Here is a 14,166-nt window from a genome sequence, read left to right as displayed (position 1 = left end):
TTCAAGCAAGGTGGTGGACCGGCACCTGATTCAGGACTCAGGATTCTGGGCAGTCAGTGACTGAGCCTGGTTAGCCGCGGGCCGGCAGCGCAGGGAGGGCCGGAAGCGGGCGCTAACTTGACAGTCGTTGTCCTTCGAGGCTGTCATGCCCGTCTTTTTCTCTTGGAAGACAAAAGCAAGGAGACGAGCTACTTTTTTTTTTTTTTCCCCTCGGGTCTTGCGGGCTCGGGGTGGGAGCTTCACTGCAAACGCGCAGCGGCCCCTTGGCGCCCGGGACGCGCAATCCGAGGCTGCTCCGCCGCGTTCCTGCAGGGGGCGCCGCTCCCGCCCCGAGCGACCGGAAAGCTCCGCCTCCCCGCCGTCCGCGGCCGGCGGCGCTTCCTCCCTCCCTCCCTTGGCCCGGGGGCGCCGCGGCGCGTCCGTGCGGGGGTTCCCCCGCCCCCCACCCGCCTCGCCGCACCCCCTCCCCGGGGCCCGCAGGCCGCGCGCGCCGCCGCCGCCGCCGCCGCCGCCCCGGGCACGCGGCCCGCCGCCCGGCGCCCGCCCCTCGCCTCGCCTCGCCTCGCCTCGCCCCACCCCCTCCCCGCTCTCACTCCTCCTTCACGGAAACGACAGCTGCGGCGGCGGGCGGGCGCCGCCTCCCGGCACCCACCACGTCCGCCCCCGCGGCTGTCGCCCGGCCGCCCCAGCCCCGGCCGCCGCGGCGCCTCCGCCTCCCCGCGAGGTCAGCCGGCGGCTCCGCCCGGCGGCTGCCGCCCAGGATGAACATCATGGACTTCAACGTGAAGAAACTGGCGGCCGACGCCGGAACCTTCCTGAGTCGTGCCGTGCAGGTAAGGGGGTCGACCGCGGCGCGCCCGGGTGGCCCGCGTCCCGAGCGGAGGGGGCTCCTCTCCGCCAACCCCACCCACACCCACCCTCGCCGGCGGAGCGACCGCGGCCACCGCGGCGGCCCGCCGCGTCGCCGACCTCTCTCTCGCCGGGGCCTGCTGCGGGCCGCGGCGCTGCCGATGGGCGCGGCCTGGGGCCCCGGAGCAGCCGGGCAGCCGTTTTTTTTTTTTTTTTTTTTTGCAGCCCCAACCGTCGCGCCGCGGGCACAGCGAGGCGGGCCGGGACCCGGGGCTTCCATCCTGGACCCCCGTAGCTGGGCCTCGGGGTTGCGGTGACCTCCCTCTCCTGGGGCGGGTCCGCACGTCCCCCCGCCCCCCCACCGCTCCGGGCCGCGGAGCCTCCGCCCTATCATCCCCGCGTCTCCCTCGCCCCGCGCCCAGTCCGGAAGGGAAGTTTCCTTTTCCTGCCCCGCCGCTGCCCGTCTCGCTCCGGCGGGGACTTTTTCCCACCCCCGGGGCCCGACTGTCCGCAGGAGCGAGGGGGCAAGCGGCGCCCGGCGTCCGAACCGAGTCGAGATGTCGGGAAACCAGAATTGGGAGTTCGGAGGAACGGGGGCAGAAGGCCCTCCCGCAAACACACACTCGATGTCCTACCGAGGGGGTCGCGGGGCCCGGGGCGAATCGTGTTGCCGAGTCGCGCAGGGGGGCGTGTTGCAAGATGCCCTGGGAAAAAAAGTCAGCCCGCGTCGGTGCGGGGTGGGGGGTACCAGGGACACACTCCTCGTCCACGCCCGCGTCGTGCTGACTCGCTGGAATCTGCGCCGGCCCGACGTGAATTGCACCCGCTCCGCAGCCCAGGGGATGATGAGTCTTGGGGTGTTGAGGCGCGGTGACTTCAGCAACGCTTTTGTCGGGATTTAAAAAAAAAAAAAAAGCAGTGATGAACGGTTCGAAGGCGCCCAAGCCCCGCGATTCGGAGGCCAGGCAGTTTGCTGGTGCTCATTGCTTTTCCTGGTGGTCTCCAGTAAGTCCAGTTTTATGGGCCTCGCGTCGGCCCGCAGGTTGCCACCTCCGTTGGGGAAAGAATAGTCACACTAGAGCAAGGTAATAGCTGCGGGGGAAAAACAGGGTGCTGTCCTCTGGGCTTTGCAAGGCATTGGACCGGTTCTCGCCAGCCCTTTTGTGCAACTTTGCCCAGCCTGCCAGCTTCTTGTACATAAGGAGGACGCTGCTTGCGAGAGCTTCCGTGACTTGCTGAACTTGCATGGCTAGTACACAGCGAGTAAATGGCCCACTGCTCTCTGACCCACACTGCAGGTCGCTTCTCTCCTTGGATGGGTATTGCAGGTCGAGAATAATAGATGAGTATTGCAGGTCTAGGATAATAGATGGCTACACTCAAGAGAGACTTTGAAGGTGTATCTGGTATGACCTGAGTATTGTAGCAACACGTATGCACATGTGGAAGAGCCAGGAAATCCCTTCTAGGTCTTCATTTCCAAGTTCTGCATTTTTTTCTGCTGAATGATAAGATAGCTGCCATAACCCTCTCCTCCCATCCTCTGCTGAAACACAAGGTGTTTCATTAACACGTGCACATGTCATGAGGATACTGAAATTTATAGCTTGATTTATTAGCCTATATCTAAGAAAGGCAAGGTCCACTAGTAAGTAATGTGTAGATTAGAGAGTTGATTATTTTTTGATTGTGGGTCTTCATGTTGCCAGTCTTTGCTATTGTTTAGTTTGATTTCGAGATGCTGAATGTAGATTTGACGCAATAAAATGACTCTTAAATATAGTTAGAGGTCTTCGAGTACATATGTCTTGCATAGAACACATTCTAGAATTTGAATTAAATGTCTTTAATAGGCATCACCTTTTTTTGGTGTGGAGGGCTTTTTGGATCACACCTGGCAATACTCAGGGGTTTTCCTGGCTCTGCAGTCAGGAATTACTCCTGGAGATGCCCCAGGTATCATATGGGATGCCAGGGCTTGAACCCAGGTGGGCTATGTGAAAGACAAACTCTCTACCTGCTGTACTATAACTCTGGCCCCAACATCACTTTTTTTGAAAAGCTCTTAACTAGTCTTCCCAAATTTAAATAACTTATTGTTTCATATTATTTTTTCCCCCTTCTTTGTTGGGAGAGCATATCAGATCAAATCTAGAGCCTCATTTATTTCACATTCTTTAGAAAAAGTTTTAAAATTCTATCCTAATCTATTAGCTATCAAGTTACCCAAATGATTATCAAATTATTTTGAGTCTTACATACTTATTCTACTACCTGTCTGCCTTTTGTCAGTACTGTTTTTGGAATCTAGTGAAACAGTAGTAAATAAAAAAAGCAACAAAACATCACCTTTCCCTGAGTTTATAATCTAGCAGAAGAAAAGTATCAGATACTGATGGAGAAAAGGCAATAGGGGATAGATAATGGCAGAGATGGCTGTTGCTGTTACGTTGTATAGATTTGATAGCATAAGCATTTTTAATAGGGTTAAATTCAAAGAGACCTCAAGTAAATGACAGATTTGTGGATATAGGGAGGAAAGATGTTTCAAGCAGAGAAATCAACTAGGTAGAGACTCTGAAGTCTGGCATGTTAGGAAGGCTAGTTAGGGAGCTATGGGTGACCATACAAGAGGCAAAAGTAAAAAAAGGGATGGGGGAGTATAATTTAGGTAAGTTAGCAGGGCAGGATCAGAATTTATCCAGCAATGCTTTTATTAAATTAGCCCTATGCATATGAGAGAAAGATGAGTTGAAGGTTACTGACACTCAAGATTTTGTTTTGAATCATTGAGTTAAAACAGAAAAAAAAAAGTTTCCTTTAATGTCCTTTGATATAAATTTATATCTGTTAAACATACATTTTAAAATATTTCTGTATATATTGGTTTCTGATTTTTTTTTAATATTTAAAAAAATAGGGTCTGGAACCAACATTGTCAGAAAGTCGATAGTTGAAATTTGGCCATGCTTTCATGGGTTTCATAATTCTGTTTATTGTACTTTTTCCATAATACATTTAAATTATGTGTGTGTGTGTGTGTGTGTGTGTGTGTGTGTGTAAAGAAAAGAGATGGCTTCAAAGTGAATGTGAAATTTGGAATGCTGTGACAGTATTCAACAAACACTTTTTATTTCAGTAGTAAATAACTTGAGTTCCTATTCTAGATTGAGTTGACATCAGTATAATGTCAAAGTGCCAAGTTTCGTGCTAAGAATAGCGTAAGAGCTATGCCAGTCATTAGGAATGGAATTCAACTTTCACATTTCTAAATAATAATTTACAATCAGATTAAATTATAACCTTAACGGATAAGCCATTTTCTGGTTTTCTGACTGCTGGAAATTTTATTTTTTACTTTTTAAAATTTGCTTTAAAATAGCTCAGTTTAAAAAATTCAACATGTTTCAAGTTTTTCAATTAAATTCTCGCCATTCTAAAACATTTTGATGCCGGAGTGATAGTACAGCAGGTAGAGTGCTTGCCTTGCACATGGCCAAGCCCGATTCATTCCCAGGCACCCCTTATGGTCCCCTGAGCCCGCCAGGAATATTTCCTGAGTGCAGAGTAAGGAATAGCACCTGACCACTGCTGTGTGTGCACCCCCCACCAAAGTGTGTGTGTGTGGGGGGAGGACTTTAAATAGAGTGGTAAGGTTCAATTTCTTGAATAGCTGTAATTTCTTACTAATCAACAAAGTATCCCTGGGAGTTTTTAACTCTAAACAATAGAATATAAAAGCATCCAGTTATTTTTTCTCTACAAATTGTTCTGTCCTTTTCTTTTCTTATTACTGTTTTGCCCTTTGGCCCACACCTGGTGGTGCTCAGGGGTTACTCCTGGTTCTGCACTCCGAATTAGTCCTAGCAGTGCTTCATGGACCAGGTAGAGAGTGGGGAGAGATGACCATATGGTATGCCAGAAATCGAACCCAGGTTGCCTGTGTGCAAGGTAAACAGCCTTCCCTGCTGTACCATTATTCTGAGCTTGGTTTTATTATTTTCTAAGCAACTCTTATGTTATTTCAAGTCTAAGTCTCTTTGTTGAGGTTTCAATATATCTTCATCTCATTTATAAACGTACTGCTCCAAATTATTTTTTTTAATTTCCAAATTGACCTTCCTAATCTCTTGTTTTCCTAACCTCCAGTCTTGTTTATACAGCTAAAAAGAACCCATAATCTTTCTCCTTCTCCCTCCCTCCCTCCTTCCATCACCTCCCTCTCTCTCTCTTTCGGTTTTAGTCCATACTCAACAGTGCTCAGGGCTTACTCCTGGCTCAGTGATCAGGGATCACTCTTGGCAGTGCTTAGGGGGGCTGTATGGGGTGCCAGAGATGAAACCCAGGTCAGCTGCGTACCAGGCAAGCACCTTGCCTATTGTACTGTCTTGCCAGCCCTTCTGCATAGTCTTTAATTGAGTGAAGACATAGCTTCAAGTACATCTCAGACCACAGGTGCTTGATGTGAAGTTCTGTATCATCTTCCAGTTATGTATGATTCCCTGGTATTTTTCTTCTAAAGAACCAGTGTAAAACCCCATGGAAAATTTTGTTACTCTGACTTTTAACATCTGTAATAAAATTGTGTATCCTTAGGAATCAACCATTATTTGTTATCCTCCTTTGTATCCAACAGTGCTTCTTAACTTTTAAAAATAAATGCCTTTCTTTTTTGTCACTTTCTAAACATTGTTAAGTTAGAAATTAATCATGTTCCCTGTTTTAAAAATCAAACTATGAACAAAAATCAAAGCATTATAAATGGGTCTTACCACTCTAATCTTAGCCTTCGAAATTCTTTTATCTGCCTTGGTACTCCAAAGAATGGTAGGATAAAATGTATAAGTGAATAAAAGGACATAGTGTCTATAAGCACAGTTTATGCTTTGGATCATTATGCATGTGAAGTGGTTTTATTACTTTTTTACAATTTTTCCACTGTTACATCTGCTGACCTTGAAATTGATTAATATAAATCTGAAATATTATACTCTTTATTTCCACCAGTATTTATAGACTACCTTCTAGAAGCTTACAGAGATAAATGAGACCCATTCCATATACTCAAGGACTTCATCTAGTCCTAGTTTATAACAAATATTTTATTATTTGTAAATAATCTGTGTTTTGACTTGCTACTCCTTTACTTCACTCAGTATATCTGTCAAATGGGCAGTTTTTGTTTTGTTTTTGCACCACACCTGGCAGTGCTCAGGACTTCTTCTGACTCCATGCTGCTCTGGGATCAGTTCTGGCAGTGCCCCAAAGGAGCATAATACATTGCCAGGATTGAACCCAAGTCAACTCTATGGAACAGCAAGTGTCTTACCTCCTATACTATCTCTCCAGCTCCAAGTTGACACATTTTCAGTTCTTAATAATAACTGAATCAAAACATTTCACTATATTTAAATTAAGAAGGTAGGGATCAGGGGAGCTGGAGCAATAGCACAGCGAGTAGGGCATTTGCTTTGCACACGGCCAACCCCTGTTTGATTCCCAGCATCCCGTATGGTCCCCAAGCACCGCCAGGAGTAGTTCCTGAGCGCATGAGCCAGGAATAACCCCTGTGCATCGCCAGGTTTGACCCAAAAAGCCAATAAATAAATAAAGTAAAATAAGAGATAGGATCAGGAAAGATAACTCAAAGGGTTGGCATGAATGCATGCTTTGCCTGTGGGAGTCCCAGGTTTAGCATAATAGGAAATATAAACTGGAGATAGATAAATATGCTGCCTTCAGCTCACTTATATAAGTACTATCTGGATGAAATTCCCACTTGGCCACAAATTCTTTTTTAAAACCTTTTTGAAATCCCATTTCCTTTATAAAATTTAAATTTCAATAATGTATCATTTTTCTCAATATATAATAAAAACCTTTCTCATTAGAAGTCCATTCATTAAAAAATATGGATGTTCCTCAAAAAAACTAGAAATTGAGTTCCCATTTGACCCAGCAATACCACTACTGGGAATATACCCTGGTGGTCCAAAAACACACAGCAGAAACACCATCTGTACTTCTATATTCACTGCAGCATTGTTCCATATAGCCAGAATCTGGAAGCAATCTCAGTACTGTTTATGTATCTTTTTTCATACATGAACAGATGTATGAAAAAAGAAACTACGGTACATCTGCACAATGGAATACTACACATCTGTCAGGAAAAATGAGGTCATGAAGTTTGCCTATAAATGGAGAAACTGGGAGAGCATCATGCTGAGTGAAATGAGTCAGAAGGAAAGGAATAGATATAGAATGACTCCCATTTGTTTGTGGGATATTAAAAAAAAAAGTCTAAAACTAATATTCAAGGCCAGGGAAAACGGGCCAGGAGGACTGGTCAATGGTTGGTCAGTGGTGTGGGGGGACGGAGGGTAGTTAAGACCCATTATGACAATATTAGTTGGAAATGCCTATAATGATAGAGAAAGAGAGAGATAAAGAAGAGAGATGCTTGCATAGAAGCAGGCTGGGGTGGGAGGTAGCTTGAAGGGGTGGGAGAGAAACTAGGGACACTGATGCTAGGAAATTACACTGGTCAAGAGATGGGTGTTGGAACATTGTATTACTGAAATGCAATCATGAACTATTTTGTAATGCTCTCACGGTGATTCAATTTAAAAAAAGTCCATTTTCTCATTAGGTAAAAATTGGTAGAACTGCTCCAAAATATCAAAACCGTTATGGGCATTTACAAACTACTAAAGAGAAGATGGTTTCTTAACTTAATATTAAAATAATTATGTATGAGTTTAGAGCTGTGGTTCTCAGTATCAGCTGGACTTGAAATTACAAGAAATCTTTATTGGCTATTCCTCCAGTTCAGTTAAGAATTCTTGAGATTTATATCTGGCATCATTGTTTTTTGAGAGATCCTTCAAGTAAATTTACCAGCGAGCCAAAATTGGGAATTGAATGAAAAAGATGTACTTCTCATTTACTAATACATAATTCATATGTAGAATTTGTGTTAACACGTTTCCCTCAAGGAGATTCTTTCTAAATGTCAGTCTTACCCAAAGAATTGATGGTAAATAAAAGCTCAGATATTAGGTAGATTTTTTACTTTTATTGGGCATGGTGTGGTGGGGTTGTATTATGAAGTCCATGCTGCTTTATTAAGTAGACTGTATGCCTATTCTGTAGATGCAGGATTCCAATATCTGGAAAAATGTGGCTGGCTCAAAGACAATACTTTAATGTTTTGGAGAAAAAAATAATTACCGAAGAGGGGGATTACATTTGTCATGTTATTTTATTAATATGAGTTATATGTCAAATAACAATTTAGCCGAAGTGTGTTTGGATTTCTGTGACTTACAGGCTATGTTCACAAAGGTTTAAATGTTACTGCTATAATCAAACATCTTCAAATTAACTGTACTTTCTAACAAAATATGATCAGAAAATGGAAAAGTCTGTAAAGATTTTTCATAGAGCCAAAAAATAGCTCACTGGGTCAAAAGCATGGTACATTCTAGAGGCAGCTCCAATTCAGTCCCCAGCACCACATTGTCCCGAATCCTAAGTACAGACTGCGAGTCGTCCCCAAGTGCTGCCAGTCGTCCCCAAGTGGCCCAAAAGCAAAAAAGTAAAATAAAATATTTTGGACATAAAGATGTTGAAAACTAAAACATTTTAGAAGAAAATACAATTTTGAGTATTAGGTAAAGGGATCAGTCCACTTTTAAGGGAAGAATTTAATAGGTCTTTGGTCCACCTGAAAATGGTGCCATTGCTATAATTTGCATTTCTGTTGAAATACTAAGATCATAAAATCTTGGAGGCCTATGACCATGTCATATGCTTATAGAACTCAAATAAGATAAGGAAGTGTGTTTTACTGGTATTTTTACAAATTGAACAATTTTGCAATCACAGTGTTGCAATAAACATAAAAACAGAATTTTCTAAACAAAAAAAAATCCAAATATTTTACTAGTAATTTAAACTTTAGATTTAAAAAAAAATGAGTCTTCTGGCTAACAAAAAAATTCTTCAGTCCTCACAATCATAAGATCATGGGAGATAATTTTTTATAATCTTTTAAATAAGAAAATTTTAATTTATAGCTTCAAGTTAAATATGATAGCAATTGCATATTATTCTTTCCCCTCCCCTCTTTACCTTGTTCATCCTAGATTCAATCAAAATTACCCTTAAGGACCAGAGATACAGCTCTAAGTTATCCTCTAGGACCAGAAATCTTAACAGAGTTCACACTTTTTGTGCAGGATTCCCAGATTTGATCACTAGGACCATGTGATTTCCTAATCACTGCCAGGAGCGACCCCAAACAAAGAGCCCCTGAGCACTGCCTGTTGTGGCACAAAAAATAGATAAATAACATTAACCTTTTTAATTGGTTGACTATGCAATTTCATGTAAATAGCAAGTGGACTATAGGATTCAACTATCCAGAATGCTATGGACAAAGACATACAGTCAAGAAGCACAGAATATGTTTAGATAATGGATGTAAAAATTGTTTCTCAAACTTGGCAAGTATTTATTTATTGAAAGTGCATTCTAGTAATAAGACTGATTCAAACAGGTGTGAGATTAAATTTCGAACTGACGTCTTTGACTCTGATAGCTTAGGCAAAATGTTTAACCACTCTTGATATTAACTAACTTATTTATCACTAAAATTAGGATCCTTGCCTATGTAACAAGATTCAAGAGTATTGTGTGCAATGCATAGCATGGGGGCTGAAGAGAGAGTACTATGGGTAGTGCTTGCCTTGCATGCAGCTGACCTGTTTGCTCCCTGGCACCACATATGGTTATGTCAGTTCTGCCAGGAGTGATTCCTGAGCACAGCTGGGTGTGGCCTAAAAACCAGCCTACCTACCTACACACACACACACACACACACACACACACACACACACACTATTTTTTAACATACTAAACCCTGCTACTGTTAAGAATACAGAAGTATGTATAAAAATAAATGATATTCAAAGCCCAGGAGATAGCTCAAAGGGCTGGAATTTGTGACACTCTGAGTTCCATCCCTAGCACTGCATTTTCCCCCCCACTCTCACCCCTAAGTTCCTATTTGGCTAAACCCTGGTAGCCAGTCCCTAGCAATAGTGGGCCCAAGCAGCACCACATCACCAGCCACCAAGTATCACCAGGACCCCAAGCACTGTGAACCCTCTCCCCCAAAACACTAGAAAATAAAACATAACCATATACCATGCTGACTTACGACATGATTCAGATTAAGTAAAATAATTTTTCACTTTTGGAATATGCAAGTAGACATGCAGAATTTATTACTGGCACTTAAATTCATTTTAAGTGTTTTTTGTGTTTTGTGTTTTCTAAACAGATACTCTTCAGATTCACTTCATACTTGTGTTCCCTTCCATTTCTGAACTAAAATAATTTTTAAAAACCTTACTCATTGTGTGTTCATAGAATACTTTATTATTCAATTTATGTCTTATTCCTTGTTTCTTGCTCAGACTTAACCAAAAAAACTTGTTGCAACTTTTCATCTCTGCTCTATTATACTCTCTCTTTTTTTTTCAGTTGAAAAGAGTAATGAATGATATCTGTAAATGTAGGTCATGAGAATCACAGATACAATATTAAATACACAGGTTTTGGGATCAGATTAAAATAATTTGGGCCGAAAAAATAACTCAGTGGATAGGGGGCTTGCCTTGCATGCAGCCGACCCAGATTCATTCCCCAGCATATGATTTGGTCTCCTGAGCATTGCACAGAGCTAGGTCCTGAGTACCGCCACACACACACAAAATTAATATCTATTTCATATAACCAGCTTTCTGATTGATTGTTTGGTAAAATATGTAGGAGAAACATAAATTTCTTTTCAAAATAACTTTGTGAGTGTTGGTTCACTAAAATATGTAGGAGAAACATGTCATGAAACCTAGCTTGTATAAGATAAATTCAGTGGCTGTAACTTATAACTATAATTAGTATTTATATAGATCTAAGTTTTTATACTCTTTTGATATTTTTAACTCTCCTATAACAGACTCTGTTTCCTGATTCTTAGCAGATGCTTTGGTAAGTTCTAATGTAAATCTGTTTAATAATGTTGCTTTTTAGATAAAGGACCCAGTCTGAAGAAATAGTACTGTGGGTAAGGCACTTGCCTTGCACACACCTAACATATTCTGCTTCTACTTCCAGGCCCTCCCCTTTGAAGCCTTCCCTGATTATCCTCTCCTCTTCTGCAGAATTAATTCTTTATTAATTTTTACTTACTTTAAAACAGTTGAGTTGGGGGGTATGGGGGGGTATGATGCCACCAGCAGGTCAACTTGTACCTGTGAGGCGAGTGCATCAGCAGCCTGATGGCGCCGTCAGACTTTCCAAAATTGCTGCTGTGCCTTTGGCCAGACTCCAAAAACTTGGGGCAAAGTTTACCAAGAAAGTAAACGGCCAAAAGTTAGGTATGTGGGAGACACACCCACAAACCACCTCCAGCTCAGCTATATAATTGGAGGCATGGCCTCTCTGGTTCCTAATCAAGCTGCTTAACGGCCATGATCCCAGAGACTCAAAAACGAATCTCAGAACCCAAAGGCTTTTGGTGGAAATGCATCCTGTTTCTGCAGTAGGTTACTGGGGCTGGGCCACTCCAGATGGGAATAGGTTTCGTGCCTTGGCCTGTTCTCCTTGGCGGCCCAGTGACTGCTATCCTCCAGAGACCACTGGACAGTCAGGTTTGGGCCTGCAGTGACGAGACACCTGGGTCCTCACCAGATGAGGGTAGAACCGGCCCTTTCCTTCCCATCCCAGCGAGACCCCAAGTCACCGCCTACAAACAGCCTCTCTGGCTCCTGATCAAGTTGATTAACAGCCATGATCCCAGAGACTCAGAAACAAATCTCGAAACCCAGAGACTTTTGGCAGAAATGCATCTGGACTGCATACAAGGTGGCTTTCCTATAAGCTCAGAGCTTATTGGAAAGCCAGGTATGAGCCGGTGATGACGAGGCAACTGCAGTCTCATGGGAAGGGGGGCGGTACCAGCTCGTCCTTCACGCCCTACTGAGGTCACGAGTTGCCCCCCACAAGCGGCTCTCCAGCATGGCCATGGCTCCAGAGGCAAAAGGACTTAATCCAGAGCCCGGCAGCTTGCTGCAGAAAAGTGAATGGACCATACCTTAAACTACAGCACCATGCCTCTCTGAGAGGAAAAGGGTGTTGCTCCCTTCCGCCTTTTTCCCCCTGGCAGCAAGGTGGCCGCCACCTCAGAGCTTATTAGAAAGCCAAGTATGAGCCAGTGGTGACAGGGCAACTACAGTCGCCATGTATGAGCCAGTGGTGATGGGGCAACTGCAGTCTCATGGGAAGGGGGGTGGTACCAGCTCGTCCTTCACACCCTACCAAGGTCACGAGTTGCCCCCCTCAGCGGCTCTCTGGCACGGCCATGGCTCTAGATGCAAAAGGACTTAGTCCAGAGCCCGGCAGCTTGCGGCAGAAAAGTGAATGGACCATGCGTTATACTCTGTTGCCATGCCTCCCCAGGAGGGAAAGGGTGTTGCTCCCTTCTGCCTCCCCCCCCACCCCCCCCTGTAGCAAGGTGGCTGCTGCCTCAGAACTTATAGGAAAGCCAGGTATGAGCCGGCGGTGACGAGGCAACTACAGTCTCAGGGGAAGTGGGGGTGGGGGGGAGTACCGGCTTGTCCTTCGCGCCCTACCTCTCCGGCACAGCCATAACACCATTCGCACAGAAACCAATCTCATAATTATCTGGCTCTTTGCAGAAATCGAAAATCATTATATGATTCTCATAACCAGCTATAGAAAACAAAGTATTTCACACTGCCTTTTCAGCAATTTTGATTGTGGGCCGGGGCGGGGGGGGGGGGGGATTCTAAACAATAATGGTGCATCTTTTGGCGAAATAATGAATGTAATCAATGTAGAGAAGAGTTAAGTGGAAATCATCTGCCTCACAGGCATTGGGAGGGATGGGAGGGGGGTATATTGGGGTTCTTGGTGGTGAAAAATTAGTACTGGTGAAGGGAGAGGTGTTTGATCATTGTATGACTGAGACTTAAACCTGAAAGCTTAGTAACTTTTCCCACAGTGATTCAATAAATAAATATAAGAAGAAAAATAAAACTATGAAAAAAAACAGTTATTGATTCAGTTGTTTCATCTCTTATCAGCCCACCTAACCTAACTTCTATCCCTAGTCCCCCACATGGCCCCGTAAGTTCCTCTAGGAATGATCCCTTAACTCAGAGCCAGGAGTAAGTCCTGTGCACCACCAGTCACAAATCACAAAATCACAAATCATCCTGTTATTTGTCGATTGCCTCGAGCAGGCCCCAGTAACGTCTCTTTCATCCTAGCCCTAAGATTATATTCAAGGCTCTTTAGGAGAATGAGACCCATCATTGTTAACTGGTATTTGGCATATTGGGTACAACACAGGGAGTTTGCCAGACTCTGCCGTGTGTTCCAAAAATCTAAAACTAAAGATTTTCTAGAAGGAAATTAGTATGTAATGTACATAAAGGTGAATTTTCTAGAATTGCAGCTAGAAGATACATTTTTATATAACTGATTGTATTTTTCCTTTGGATCTTTGGATGAATTGGTTCTTACTGCTCACTCTCAGGTCATTCTGCTTCTACTTTCAGACCCTCCCTTTTGAAGCCTTGCCTGATTATCCTCTCCTCTTCTGCAGAATTCTTTCTTAATTTTTACTTCCTTTAAAACAATTGAGTTATTGATTCAATTGTTCCATCTCTTATCAAACAGTGGAGTTACCTATATATTATTCTTTTCTCCACCATTCTTTAAAACCCTTGTAAACATTTTCAAGTTACTTATTCTTTTCCATTAAAATGTAAACTATTAAAAGCAGATTATCTGTGTCTTTTTGGATTGCTGAAACTCAGGTGCCTAACATAGTACCTAGTACATGCGACATGCGTAGTACTTAATAAGTATTTGTTGAAGGATTAAATTAAATGAACAAATAGATATGCTTTTCTATTAAGTAAATATGAGTGTGTGTCCCAATTTTAAAAGTACTAGGTAAAGAATTTTTCTCTGCTAATCATCCATTGTAGATAATGTTCACTTTAGTATTTTCCTTTCCCTCCTTATTGATGCTTATATAAAGTATACTCTAATCATCTGGGGTTGGTCTTAGAGCATGTAAAACCCTAAACTTTTAAGATATCTTTTCCTTAGAATCTAGGCATCTGACCTAACTAATAGTTCCCTTGTAAGAATTACATTACATAGTTATCCATCTGATTTTGAGATCTGGATTTTAATCTTTCACTCAGTGCCTCT

The 14,166-nt window shown here is 43.4% G+C and overlaps 1 protein-coding gene across 3 annotated transcripts in view; it reads left to right on the top strand.

The window, feature by feature from the left end:
- Positions 1–611: 611 nt before the first annotated feature.
- SH3GLB1 (SH3 domain containing GRB2 like, endophilin B1) overlaps positions 612–14,166 on the top strand; it is a 39,090-nt gene continuing 25,535 nt past the window's right edge. Inside the window, exon 1 of one of the 3 annotated variants that reach the window (XM_056123672.1) lies at positions 612–833. In XM_056123672.1, coding sequence (XP_055979647.1) covers positions 762–833 — 72 coding nt within the window. In that variant the 5' untranslated portion in view covers positions 612–761. The remainder of the gene's footprint in view (positions 834–14,166) is intronic. The other 2 variants (XM_056123674.1, XM_056123675.1) reach the window with 2 other exon arrangements.

Source organism: Sorex fumeus, unplaced genomic scaffold (genome assembly GCF_029834395.1).
Source record: "Sorex fumeus unplaced genomic scaffold, SorFum_2.1 ptg000047l, whole genome shotgun sequence".
Classification (NCBI taxonomy): Eukaryota; Metazoa; Chordata; class Mammalia; order Eulipotyphla; family Soricidae; genus Sorex; species Sorex fumeus.
This window is presented reverse-complemented; position numbering and strand designations above follow the sequence as displayed.